General features: G+C 33.5%; 1 protein-coding gene across 1 annotated transcript in view; it reads left to right on the plus strand.

The window, feature by feature from the left end:
- Window positions 1–404: 404 nt before the first annotated feature.
- Window positions 405–14,868, plus strand: part of LOC113392175 (tachykinin-like peptides receptor 86C) — a 76,302-nt gene continuing 61,838 nt past the window's right edge. The window contains exon 1 of the mRNA XM_064215393.1: window positions 405–555. Within this exon, the coding sequence (XP_064071463.1) occupies window positions 541–555 (15 nt within the window). The 5' untranslated portion in view covers window positions 405–540. The remainder of the gene's footprint in view (window positions 556–14,868) is intronic.

Consider the following 14,868-nt stretch of genomic DNA (forward strand, 5'->3'; position numbering starts at 1 on the left):
GCATTTTATCTTTTCCACATTAAAGTTAATATTACGAAAATACTATATATTAATAAAAAATCCACCCTTAAAAGAACAGACTGTCTAGTTTATCGCAGATGAAAGAAGAAGAGGCGTTACATTATTAAGTTCATATTGGTAGGAGTTAATCAACAATGTACACCAACTATAAGACAACACTCGATTTTAATAATTTGCAATTTATTAATAATTTTTGTTTTTTTTTTTTTTCAGGTATTTGGAACCGAATGCGAAAAATCTTTACGTTAATATCGCGAAGAGCGAAGAATATAAATACTTTATAAAACTTTAGTAAAAATGTATATATGTTAGTATAAAGAAATGAAGACAAAATAATTTCCAAGACATTTAAGTGAAGTATTTTTTCATGAGAAAAAAAGTGAGACTGAACATTATTATGTGAAATACTGTGAATGTGTGTTAAAAGTTTTTACATGAAACGATAATAATGGTCATAAGGACATATGTGTGCGTGTTAATGTAACCTCATACAAAACCAGAAAACAGTGAATCATTAATATGGAGGGCGTTGAGGTAATTTAACCATTCATAATAAACTTATTACTTAGACTTTTTTACAATATATTTTCTTTTCTATAATATATTTATACAGAAAAGCTGTATGTACTGGATCGATTTCAACGGATTTTATTTAATGATAAAGGAGCTAATGGACCATCTGATGGTAAGTGGTCACTGCCACCCATAGATAATGCCGTTGGTTAATAAACCATTCCTTACATCGAAAATGCGCCACCAACTCTGAGAACTAAGATGTTAGGTCCCTTGTACCTTTAGTTACACTGGCTCACTCATCCTTCGAACCGGAACGCAACAATACTGAATCCTGCTGTTTGGTGGTAGAAAATCTGATTAGTGGGTGGTACGCAGACGAGCTTGCACTATGTCCTACCACCAAGAAATTTGTTATATACACTGTAAATACAGTGTATATTTTGTATAACGTGTCTCCATATTTTGTGAGATCGGTATTTGTTATTGGATCTAGAATACTATCGTATGAGTGAACTCATTCAACAACTACATATGTATTTGTAAACAAAACAACACACATACGATAAAACGAACTGAACGCGCTGTGTTGTGTGTGTGTGTGTGTGTAGCTTTATGTTATTGCTGGAAGGGTCGTTTGGGTAAAGGGGATTGTATAAAGTTAAATAGCTTTTAAAGTTCCGCAATATTGAACTTATGTCACTAAAATATAGGGAGCAATATATGCTTGTAAAATGATCCAAGGAAACTTTCAAAATTCTCATATCAAAATAAATAATGATATAGTGACTTATAAAAAGTAGATATGGTCCCACTGAAAGAATTAGTCATCAAATTACTGTCAGCGTTATGCTTCACTGGTATTGCATATAAGTAGGGTTATTCTGTAAGACAAAACTCGAATGTCAAAATAAAAAACAAGCGTGAAAAATCAGAATGTGACATTTACTATAATAGTTAAATCATTTCTAAAATACGCGTGTCAAAATTCCGTATTGTCGTGAGTCGGTTGTTAAAATTTCACGAGTGAGATACGAAGTGAATTCTTAAAGAATCGCACTGCAGGACGCCAATTATACACTATAAATAAGTAGAAATGGCTTCAGTTCCGATAAAGCTGAGTTTTATTTTTGTGAGAAATAGTCTAGGTTGGATCGAATAGAATCAGAAACATGTCATAACCGATATGTATTAGTAGAATTGGCCCCTGGTGTTATAATGGTTTACGGGTCGCCAATGTAAAAAGTAATAGGATTGAATCTGACCAATTGGGTTACTCCTGCCCCCACTCTTGACGCAAGCTTTAAGCTTAATTGGAGGGATAAATAGAAATATTAGATAGATATTCTATAAAATCCTAGTATTATTTTTCGAAAAAAGGCTGAAGTATATTTTTAAGTAAAATATGAAAGTCATTGTCAGTTAACAACTTATTTTAAAAACCAGCCAATTGCGAGTCGGACTCGCGCACGAAGGGTTCTGAACCATTGACTAGGTAAACAACAGTAGGTACACACATTCATTGATATCGAGCAAAAAATAGGCAAAAATTGGCGTTTTTTTGTGTGAGAGCCAGTCCCCCTTAAATATTTATTTTATTTTGGCAACAGAAATACATAATTTGTAAAAATTTCAATTGTCTAGCTACCTCGGTTCTTGAGATACAGCCTGGTGACAGACCGGTGGACGGACAGACAACGAAGTCTTATTTTTATTTATTTATTTGTTTATTGAAAAATTTACATCATCAACTTATCAATAAGCACTTAAAATTAATATCTGATGTGGGTAGCATTCCAAGTGATACGTTTACCGTTTGGGTACGGAACTCAAAAAAAAAGTTGTGCTTTTACAACTGCATAAGTTTGAGTTTACTTTCTTGCCTTATTGACTCCACTGGTGCCAGACGGGCTGGTTCTAATATCTTGCCACCATTCGACGCGGTCATGATTTATACAGTAACGATTTTTAATTCTTATTGGTATATAGTTAAGGCCTTAATGTTTATAATTCTTATTTAAAGAATGCTTAATCATAATACCAACAATATTACGTAAAAATAACATATATAATTTATATAACGCCTATTAACCGAGAATTGTTTCGATTCTGATTCCGAAAGTAAAGGTCATTGATACTGGTCCTTTTAGCACCAAGTCACATAATTATCGCAATTGTCAACAGTGAACGCAATTGGTAACAATAAATTGTTGCTGAATTAATCAACAAAGGCACACAATACAGGCATCGGTAAAACAAATATTCGCTCCGAGTTCTGGTCTATCTGAATAACGTAATGTTCGATATCTATTTTAACGATGACTTTCGCGACGAATTGGAAAAGTTACTAGGAAGTGAATCATGATCGGAGATGGAAGATTCTAATCTGAAAAAAATAGTGATCACGTAATGAATTTGTGTTTATAATTCAAAAATGTTTCGGATGAAAATTTGTCAAATGTACATGAGCTCCAAAAATCCTCTTCCAAAATGGGTTAGACCTTCATCCATATTTTTTTTAGTCAAGTTGATTATCATTAAAAAAAAAAGTGACATTTGTTATTAATTATAGGGAGCCAGCAACTAAACATATTAAAAAGCATCCATGATTATTTTTTAATACGAAAAATGTAAAATATGTTACTAAAATATAATAACTTCATCTTCGTCATCTTCGATAAAAATCATTTAGAAATTATTACGAAGCGTATTTATTAGTGCAGACATAATAGTTTATACGAGGGCTGACATATTCGAAAACAGCTCTTTAATTTATAATAAAACAAATTTACATATTTATAGATATACTTATACTAATAGGATAACTTTTGTTTCTGTGTGGTACAATTTGTCATGGAGCCCTCATTTCCAAATGATAAAACTTCATCGTATTAATATTATTTAAACCGAAACATAATATACTTTTTCTTGAATAATTAATAAAGTATATTAGCTTCAGTCAGTGGCGTAGCATAGGTCACTGGCACCCGCTGCGGATTCCAAATTTGCTGCCCTCCTATTTTTGCAATAGTTATCGAGTTTGAAGTCGAAATAACGGGCGGTTTTCGACATTTTGGTAGTACGAGTAAACTTTTGACAGTTAATTTCTTATCGAGTTTGAACTCACTTGATTTATTTAGGTGAGAGCAAGTGAAACTTTATTTTGAAAATTAACTATTAAGCGTGTGAGGCAAAAAATTAAATGTCTTTAAAAATAGTTTAACCTCCGCAGCGCCGACCCCGGCAACGTGCCTCCGCACCCTCCACCCCCCCCCCATGCTACGACACTGGTTTTAGTAATTTATTCTTGATTAATGATTGAACAAGTCTACTTTTGAATTGTAATTTGTAAAACATTAAATTAAAATTCTAAGAAGGACCAGCAAGAAACTTCGTAGCAGTAGTCATAGTTACTTGTTTAGCCAGTGTAACTACAGGCACTAGGGACATGATAACTTAGTTTCCAAGGTTGGTGGCGCATTGGAGATGTAAGGAATGATCAAAATTTCTTATGCTGCCATCGTCTACTGGCAGTGATGAATACTTATCAGGCGACCCTTTCGCCTACAAAAATATATAAAAAAACTTTTAGTTAGTGTTTTTGTCATCGATATCAGGTTTAAAAGAAAGGTTTACTTGCATAATACGAATAATTTATACTTTCCAGACCGACAGAAAACATGTTTTTTTCTGTTTATGATTTTTATTGCCTTCAATCCTCAAAAGTTGTACATAGACCCTTATTGTATTCGTGTGAAGACGAGACGGGTAGCTAGAATTTAATATGATACTGAGAAGTGATATCTAGTGAAAAGCGCTTGTTCGAGAATTCTTGAATAAAAGGAATGGTACACTGTTACCATTCCACGCGGTCATGATTTGTACACTTACTTTGTTTTATTACTCATTTAAGTCCACGATGTAAATAAGTGTACGTTGGAATGGAAATTAAAAGTAACTTACATATAGTCCCTGTGGCGCAGAGGATAGCGCGTTGGACGTTTTGGATGATGAAAACAATGTTCTTTAGACCCTTTCCCATTTTCATTCTCAATGTATGTAGGAACATCTTATCTATAATAATATTATTATACATGCGAAAGTAACTCTGTTTCTTATATATTCTCGCATAAACTTTTTTTCTTTTTTTTTTATCTCATTAACTGTATTAGTTTATATAAAGTAACCTTCGATCAATTAAATGTATATTACCAAAATGTAAGGGGTTTAAAAACAAAACTTAAAGATGTTTATTGGAAAATTTCATGTTGTGATTATGACATTATTGTGGTCACGGAAACATGGCTTAATATAAGTGTTCTTGATTCAGAGATATTTGATGATCGTTACGAAGAGTATAGGCGAGATAGACCAATCACTAGATTTAATAACAAAACTGAGGGTGGTGGCGTGTTAGTTGCTGTTTCCAAAAAATATAAGTCACGGCGATTGTTTGACTATGAGAGTTTAAGTGAGGCTACATGGATAAATGTTACTCCATCGGTAGGCGGCACCGGTGAAACATTTTACATATGTGCCGTTTATTTGCCGCCGCCGATAAATATTAATCTATTGTCCCATTTTGTTGATAGTACAAGCAAGTTACTCGAACAAAATAAAAATTGCGTTATATTGGGTGATTTTAATATAAGTTCTATAAACTGGTTCGACAATAATGATAAATTTATTTCTACACCAATGCATGTAAATAACAATGTTGAAAGAACGTTGTGTGAATTACTTGCATCAAACAATTTGTGTCAGTACAAGAATTTGAGGAATTCTAATGGCAAGATTATTGATCTTGTGCTATCTAATTTAACATATTTAATGATCGATACTCCTCGAGACGTCTTAACTAAAACTGACACTCATCACCCTCCATTTATTTTAGATTTATTATTTATGAAATTAAAATTAAAAAATTACGTATTATCAAGAACACACAAACTTAATTATTTCAAAGCAAATTATGAAGAAATAGGGAAGGCACTGGATAATATAAACTGGTCAGAAATATTTTCTTGCTGTTCCGACGTTGATGACATGTTAAATGATTTTTATTCCGTTATTTACAAAGTCATCGATGATTTTGTTCCTAAATCTAGAGTCAGAAATGTAAAATATCCTCATTGGTTCTCGAAAGCATTAATTAAGGCACTAAATGAAAAAAATAAAATAAGATTAAGATTTAAAAACTATCGGAACCCCTTGGATGAACTTGCTTTTGATTTACTTAAAAAACGTTGTGATAAGATGACTCTGAATTGTTTGAACTCATATATTCCATTCTTGGAATGTAAACTAATCTCAAACTCCAATTAATTCTGAAAATATTTAAAAATTAAAAGGGGTGGAAATAATAATAAAATTATTGAAATGAAATGAAATGAAATAAAATGAAATGAAATAAATAAACCGTAGGACCGATTAAGGTGAAATTTGGTGTAAAGATAGTTTGGGTCCGGAAAAGGACAAAGAGTACCTTTTTAAATTTACCCCTCGTGAGAGTGAAATGTTTGCTTTAATGCTTAATAATAATGCAATAATGGATAGTTAAGTGAATTTAAAAAAAGAGCGTTACTTATTTAAATTTGAAATATAAGACATAAAATATCGGTAATTTATCAAGTCATAAACAGTTCTCCCTGTCTCTGTCTGTCTGTTGCTCTTGTACGGCAAAACCACTGCACCAAACTTGATGAAACACGATGTTGCGGGCCGGTATGACGAGGGCCGCTAGTGCACTTCTTACTGACCATCTTCGTGTTTGAAGTCCACTAGCACGGACTCCTAAAACGCAAACGAAATATATTATTATACGTATAATTCATGTACGTGTTCTTCTGTTTTGAGTCGGTTCTTACATAATAGCTTCACGAATAATGTCTGGAGATAAAATATCATTGCAACAATTAATTAATTGTTTCTTTCATCTCATTCCGGTAAAACTTTTATTATCCCTCGTATACGGCTTAACCATAAATGCTTACTTTTATTTGCTCTTCCAAGCATAGTAAAATATGTTTAAGAAAATAAATATTAATTTGAGCTTAAGTGTAAATTGAACTAGCGTACAATGGTTCCCTAGACCTGTTACTGACGTATAATTATAAAACTGTTCGGCTGACTGTGAACGCACAGCCAAAACTTAGTCTAGAAAGTTAAAATTTTTAGCATAGGTATATTTTGTAACGTAAGCATCCACTATGAAAGAATATTTGGATATTTATTTATTATTATTATTTAATACTTCAATTGGAAACGAATTAAACTTAGTATGAATGGAAATTAGACACATTCCGGTTATGCTCACGATGTTTTCCTTCACCGCCGAGCACGAGATTAATTATAAATACGAATGAGGAACATGAATATCCAGCGGCGCTTGTCTATGTGTAATTTCAACGAAATTCTGCCACATGCAACTGCGTGTTAGAATAAGCTCCAAAACTTCTCAAAGGAAGGGGAGGCCTTAGCCCAACTTTATGAATTGAAAATATGTACGTGTCTATCTAATACAGCGTAGGAATACGTCACAATGCATGACTGTCAGCGCGACTCTGCGATTTACATAATTTTATTTGTGATTACAACACTTGAGGATTTTTTTTTATCGGAATTCACTCGTGTCTCACTCTGTTTTTCGTCATCGACGTCATCGTTTGAAAAACGTCATCATTTAGATAAGTTTTTCAGAATGAAAGGAACCTTAAGGTTATCGAATAGATCTTCCTTTAAGACATTAATTTTAGATAAAATTAAATGCGTTGTACATCGAATACTATAAAACTAAATAACGTACAAGTGATTTAGTTAATATTTAAAATGTATCTAGCGTACAACTACTCTACAATACTTTACAGTGATCTTGTTGTAGTGCTTGTATGAACCTACTTGAATAAAGAATATTTTGCTTTGATTTGATAAAAACACTCACGACATTGGCAAACGGAAAAATCACATAGCGGAAGTCGTATAGTGACTACAATGCATTGTGAGAATGAAGAAAATCCGTGACGCGTTCTTGAGGCTTGATATCCTATAAATCCTGACTCAATGTACCCTTGTCCGACTTACACCTAGTATTTTTAAGACAGGATCATATACACGAAGGAAGTGCGGTACCCGCCTGCTTTAATAAACATCCTCGATCAAACAACTATATTTATGGAAATACAAACTCCATGCTCCGTCGCTGCGAGAAAACACATCACATTAGTGATTAATTGCTATAATAAAATCCATCATTGGTATATTTTGTTCTCTGACATCCGGTCTATCTATGAATATTTATATAATTTATGAAAATGATTATTCACTTGCTAGCTTAAGGAAAATGTAAAAGCAAGCGTGGCGAAAATATTCGTTTCGTATTCCAAAATTATATCTTTGTGTCGTTTGTAGTTAAATCAGTTGTTTGTTATGATGTCGGTAGTCGGACTGTCAAATGAACCTTGTGGTAAATGGACACCATCGATATAGATTACCATTGTAAGAAATTTTAACCATTCCTTACATTGCCAATGCGCAACACACCTTGGGCACTAAAATGATCCTTCTTCCTGCGGTTACACTGGCTCACTCATCATTTAAAACGGAACACAACAATATCAAGGATTGCTGTTGAGGAATAACTATATAAAAAAAAAATAAAAAAAAATATTGGACAACATCACATACATTACTCTGATCCCAATGTAAGTAGCTAAAGCACTTGTGTTATGGAAAATCAGAAGTAACGACGGTACCACAAACACTCAGACCCAAGACAACATAGAAAACTAAACTCTTTCTACATCGACTCGGCCGGGAATCGAACCCGGGACCTCGGAGTGGCGTACCCATGAAAACCGGTGTACACACTACTCGACCACGGAGGTCGTCAATATAAAATAAAAATTAAAAAATAACAGCCCGTCAAAGTACAACTGCCGGGCTAAGGGGAATTTTGGAGCTAATTCCACCAGAATTAGCAGCATTTACAACGGCAGAATTTAATTTAAATTAAACATATGCAAGTTTCCTCACGATGTTTTCTTCACAGCCGAGTATGGGATAAATTATAATCACAATTTAATTATTATAATCACAGATTAAGCGTATGAAAATTTAGTGGTGTTTGCCTGGGGTCGAATCCGCAATCATCGGTTAAGATGCACGCGTTCTGTTTCTAACCACTGCGCTATGTCAGCTCTAGTAAGTATATACATATAAGTAGCCAAGACTGAACAGTTCAGTAACTTTTTCTAATATGTTTGTCAGGCGATTTTTGTCAACTTATAAAAAACATAGATAAAAAAATATGAACATGCTTATATATCCAATTATGACTATGGTCTTACTCATTGGTAAATTTAGTTTATCATAATTGAAAAAAATATATACAATAGCAAAATACTTTGTAAGAGAAAGGCTTCAGTTGAAATTCGCCCGTCTCGCTATTTGTTTACAACGGCCTTTGAAAACGTCAAGCAAAATCAGCGAAAGCGGTCGGTTCATGTTATTTATCAGTATTAATAATAATTACTAAGAAAATGTTTTTATTATTAACATCTTAATATTGTGCTGAGTGGTCACGACCGCCCATAAACATTGAACCTAAGAAATATTAACCATCCTTTAGTTTTTCTGCAGCATTCGTTAAGATAATTAAGTTGTTGACTGCTGTCTATACGACTCGCCTTGTTTGTTTTAGTTACTTCCAGAGCATAATGTCTTATATTGCTGTGTGTATATATGTATAGTTTCACATTCTGCTCTTGGGTTGGCCGATATCAATACGATTTTTGTGATTTCCATAGAGCTATTCACACAATTTAACGCCCTGGGCCCGAGAGTTTCTTTAAGAAACAAATGAAACGTAATTATAATATTGAATTTCGCTTCTCGATATGTCAGTACAGTGTGTTCGTAAAAATGTAAAAATATTTTTTTGTGAATTTGTGTCTTATTTACTATTAGTACTAGTAATAAGCATATGCTATATTACAAATACATATAAAGTTAATAATTCTTTTGTTGGTAAATCAATGCGCTTGTACAACAGGATACTAGAAAACATTCAAAATTTTTCAATTGCAAAATTAAAAACAATCGGTTAAGAAACGATTGATTGTTAAAAGATATATTGTAAAACTAATGACTTCTTTGATGGCAATAAACCTTGGGAACGAAAAGATCGCCTCAGGGCCGTTTCAAATAGAACTATAAAGAACGAAAATTAATTTAATCCCTTCTAATGTTATGAATGCGAAAGTGACTCTGTTTGATATCTTTTCACGCTCAAACTGCTGGACCGATTAAGATGAAATTCGGTATGGAGATAGTTTGAGTCCTGGGAAAGGACATAGGTAAGTTTTTATCAAAGAAATAATTTCCAAAACGTGTAAAAAGTGGAGTGGAATTTCACCCAGATAAAGCCGCTGGTTCTATAAAGCTAGTATATTTATATACGTAAAACTTCCTAAAATATACTCTGCATCTCAATGGAAAAATATCAGATCAGAAACGGTATTGTACATATAAATAGGCTTTAAGAATTCTATTTCACCGTTTCCGACTTATTCAAGATATTTACTAAATGGAAATTTTGCGATTGCGTGTTATTATTTGGCTAATATTATTAAAGACGTAAGTTTAATTTGTACGACTTTAGTTCGATTGAGCCGAAAAGGCCCAGTGGCCCGCGAGCATCTTAACCGATGATTGCGGGTTCAAAGTCATGCAAGCACGACCAAATTATCATGAGCTTAATTCATCTCGTGCTCGGCAGTTAAGGAAAACATCGTGAAACCTGCATGTGGCTAATTTCAACGAAATTTGCAACATCTACCAACGAATGAGCTCCAAATCTCTAAATAAAATTTAAATTTACAGGCTGTAACACTTACTGTTACTTTTTGTAATTTAGTTCATTTATATATATATATATATCAGCATTATATTTATTATACATATATATATATATATATATATATATATATATATATATATATATATATCAGCATTATATTTATTTGATAATCAAAGTAAAAATACCACCAGCTTGGAAAAGAAAATCCTGGATTTAAGAAGGATCGCCGAAAGAAACTTAACGGGTTCTCTTTGTATATTATATCGGTTGTTTACCATTTTTATTATCTATATATAAACCAGTTCGTACCTTATTCTTTTCAGTTTTTCGTTCAATTTTGTATTTTGTTTGTATATATATATATGATAGGATGCTGCTCGCTCGTAATTTATAGCCTGTGTTACTCGGTATAATCTAAGCATTCTAACGATATCCGATACATCCATACATCAGACATTTAAAAGTTATGGTGCAATAAATGAACTCACATTCACAGATACATGAACCCTAAAAAATTTAAACTCAATTTTGGGTAGTCGTGTTAAAAAAAAGTTATTACTCTAATTTACGATACAAACAAAATTCGGGGCTTAAAATAGAACCCCAGATTTCGTAAAAACGGGAGCAGCGGTTTTCAATAATTTAAGGAAAATACGTGCACAGGTGCTTAATATTTTCTTCGAAGCTTCTGAGGGGAAAGCTTTATCACACTCTGGATCGTTAAATGCCGTCGATTTAATTTTTTGACCGATAAAATATCTAAACTTTCTCAGTAAGAATAATTCTACGTTTTATAATGTTCTATCCAGCTTGTAAGCAAATGTACGTTAATTAAGCCAAGCACCTGAGCACGTATTCTACGTAAATCAAGAACTTTAATTGAAAATTGTAGGTTTAAATCTGAGAAATGGCTACAAAAAGTGACGTTCTTTTTTGTCTTTGTTGGCGTTTTTGCGTGTTAAAAATGAGCTTGTAACACTGGGTCACTCACATGGTAATTCAACAACCGCAAATGATATTTGTTTTTTTGAATAAGTGAGTAAAGTAAGTATCCCACTGCTGGACTTAGTCGTCCTTTCCTCTATGGCAGATACACATGTAGGCATCATCTGATACGTTTTGGTTTTCTGATTTCATCATGAGATGAATTTTAAACACAACTTTTGATTGGTTCGGCTTGTGGAAACTCGGCAAGGCAATATATTGTTTGTAGATTTTCTAAAAAACTTATTAATGAAAATAATTTAATACATTTATTTAATGATAAATGAACGAAATTATTTTAATTATTACACTTTGACATAAGTTAAACGTTTTTACGCATCAAGAAACATTTAATACTAATTTTAATAAAGTTTCGGAAACGTTTTTCTGATTAGAAGTTTGTTAGCGATAATTACGACCAACTGGATTATAGTTTAGATGAACAAAAAACCTACGTTATTAAAGTGAGGTTACGTTACAAGCACTTTGATTTGTTATTTTGAAAATAAATGTTAGTGGAATCATGAAATATAGATTTATATTTTATATAATATTTTATTTTCCGTTGAGTTGTTAAACGATGTAGCGACGTGGAAATTACAAACAAAACCGCGGTAATTTTTACATACGTACAAGAACACGTACGTAAAATATATTACTTCTGAGTATATAAATTGTAGTTATATAATGTAATAAGGTAATTTTCTTTATTAATAAAAAGCACTCGTGCGAAGACGGCGGATCACTAGTATTTTAAATAAAACTGAATGTTGTGTGAACCATATGAGATTATCAGACTTCGACACCGTTTGACCGATCACCATGAAAGTTAATATAACTTTATGGCGACCATTTTTATATTATTACATAAATTTCAGTCGAGTGTCATCGGAATAGACACGACGTATCCGACATTAATTTCAAAAAAAATATTCAAAAGACAGCAAATCAAGCAGGTTACTATAGTCCGTTCCACGAGTCAAGCTCCTAGGGAATATAATATTTGAGAAAACTATCCTTATCCATATAGTTTATCTGATCCTACCATTAGGTTAGGTTAACTTTGTGTGCGACGCGATGTCCGACTTAGGTAATGACCGGTCACGGTTGTTTTGGAGAATACCTTTGTAAGAATGGACGCGAAGCGACAACCGTGTGTCACCACAGTGGTGACGGACTGGGACACGACCCAGCATACGCTGGAGGCGTGCCCCGCGTGGAAAGCGGAGATGCAGATCCTGGTCTGTGAGGTTGCACGAGACCTCTCCTTGCGAGCAATCGTGTCACGCGGCTTGGAGTGCCGTAGTCTCGGTTCTATGAGACCGTCATGGTCTAAACGGAACAGATAAGGGCCGATTCTGCTCGGCGGAGACTACGAAGGCGTTAGCTTTGTGTGCCATTCAGTTAAGACGGCCGTGACCTGAGCTAATGATGTTCGAATAAATAATGGTAAAGATCAATAAAAAGAAAGTTCATTTAAATATCATGCTGTATGAAATAGCTTATTCTAACTTAATATCTAGCACAGGTAAAACTATAGTCTAGCAAGCTGAAATTTGGTACATAAGTTTATATGAACATTAGTTTTCAAGCATCCGTTACGAAAAATTTCAACTTTAAGTAATGCTGTAAATTTATGAATTTTACCCATACAAAGTCGGAGAAGGCTGCTAGGGCTGTATAAAAGCCATAAAACTATATTGATGGTTTATAATAACAGGCCTTGTTGAATTTGTACGGCCCACGTACTATTAAAATCTAAAACCCGTAATTTCCAAGGACACGGCCCAATGACGTCGCTACTCCATCGTTTGTAAACATTACTGTAGTAATTAAATCTTAATAGTCCATAAATTTTCTTAAGCATTTAACAGGATTATAGAATAAGTTTTAAGTGAACTTCCTTTATTTTAAAACCATGCGATTTTTAAGACACTTTTTGCCTCGCACAACCACTCTGTGGAACCAGCTTTCGCCGGCGGTTTTTCCGAACCGATACGACTTAGGAACCTTCAAGAAAAGAGTGTACTCTTTCCTGAAAGGCCGGCAACGCACCTGCAAGCCCCCTGGTGTTGCAGATGTCCATGGGCGGTGGTAGTCACTTTCCATCAGGTGAGCCTCCTGCTCGTTTGCCACCTATAATATAAAAAAAAAATAAAAAATTTGGGTGTGCTATATCAAGAGTTGATGCTTTTGTAGATGAACGGCAAATTGTGTAATGATTGGATTTTATTCACCCGGGAGTAAATAAATGTGTTATCTGTTATTCGATATTTATTGTTTTCAGGATATAGAAATGTCTATAGTGTATAGAAGCAGATTCACTTACGTTTCAAACAACCTACCCTTCTCGTCATCGACTTTGTCTTTATCGAAGATATACATTATATATATGTTACTGTAAAAGCTCGAACTAAGGTAAATCTTAAGATTATGAAGTAATACCTAAGATTAACCGAAATAAGTTGGTAAATGTAAGTATTTCGTATAAAGGTACGACTTTTTCGGACTTTTACCATTTATAGATGATAGATAGATTTACGAAGTGAATGATGGTAGAAGTTCGAATCCAAAAGTTTTATGGACATTTACCATTCGTAATCGGTAAATCATAGGTTTTACTGGAAAATCTTAAGATTTACCGTAGTTCGAGCTTTTACAGTAACATATATGTACGTACCTTTTTAAAAAAAAAAGAAAAATAAATGATATACCCAATTTTTCTCTTTAATTGCAAACATTCTCAAGAGCTATTAAAGAAAAACTTTTTGTATATTATAATGAGTGGGAACGCTTAATCAGATAAGCAATTAAGACTGCTGATAGGCGGGAAATCCCTTTAATTAACTGGCCAAGTTAAATCCGATATCCAATCTAATAAATCTAAATTCTATAAAAGTTTGTCCAAAAGCGTAATTTTTTATCACGACACCAATTTCGAATATTTATTGACTCGAAGAATTGACGGTATAGCTCAGCCGATTTAAAACGGGACATTGTCTATCGCAGATACAAATCTGGGCAAGCACTATGGAGTTTTAATTTGTTTACTTTGTATATATCGTCTATAAGTTAGTAGCTTGAAACCTCAGTTCCCACAAGAACAAATTAGGTTCTTGACTGCTTATTCTTTCCACTGACGATTTAATTTATCTCATGTTCCACGGATTAAAACCATCGATTTGATTGATGTCAAAGTCAAAGTCAAAGTGAAAAATCTTTATTCAATATAGAATTGTTTACACTTGCTTATTGATTGTCAAAAATCTACCACCGGTTCGGAATTTAGCACCTCGGACCTGAGAAGAACCGGCGAAAGAAACTCAGCGGGATATATTGGATGAGAATGGCAGTGCTTTTTGCATAAGTTTGGGTAGGTAACCTATACTAATTATATATTGTACCGCCAAAATAGTTCTGGTTTAAACGGTGGGTGAGCCAGTATACGACGGGACAAGATACGTCACATTCTAGTTCTCAAAACTGGTGTCGCA

This window comes from Vanessa tameamea, chromosome 7, assembly GCF_037043105.1.
Source record: "Vanessa tameamea isolate UH-Manoa-2023 chromosome 7, ilVanTame1 primary haplotype, whole genome shotgun sequence".
Taxonomy (NCBI): domain Eukaryota; kingdom Metazoa; phylum Arthropoda; class Insecta; order Lepidoptera; family Nymphalidae; genus Vanessa; species Vanessa tameamea.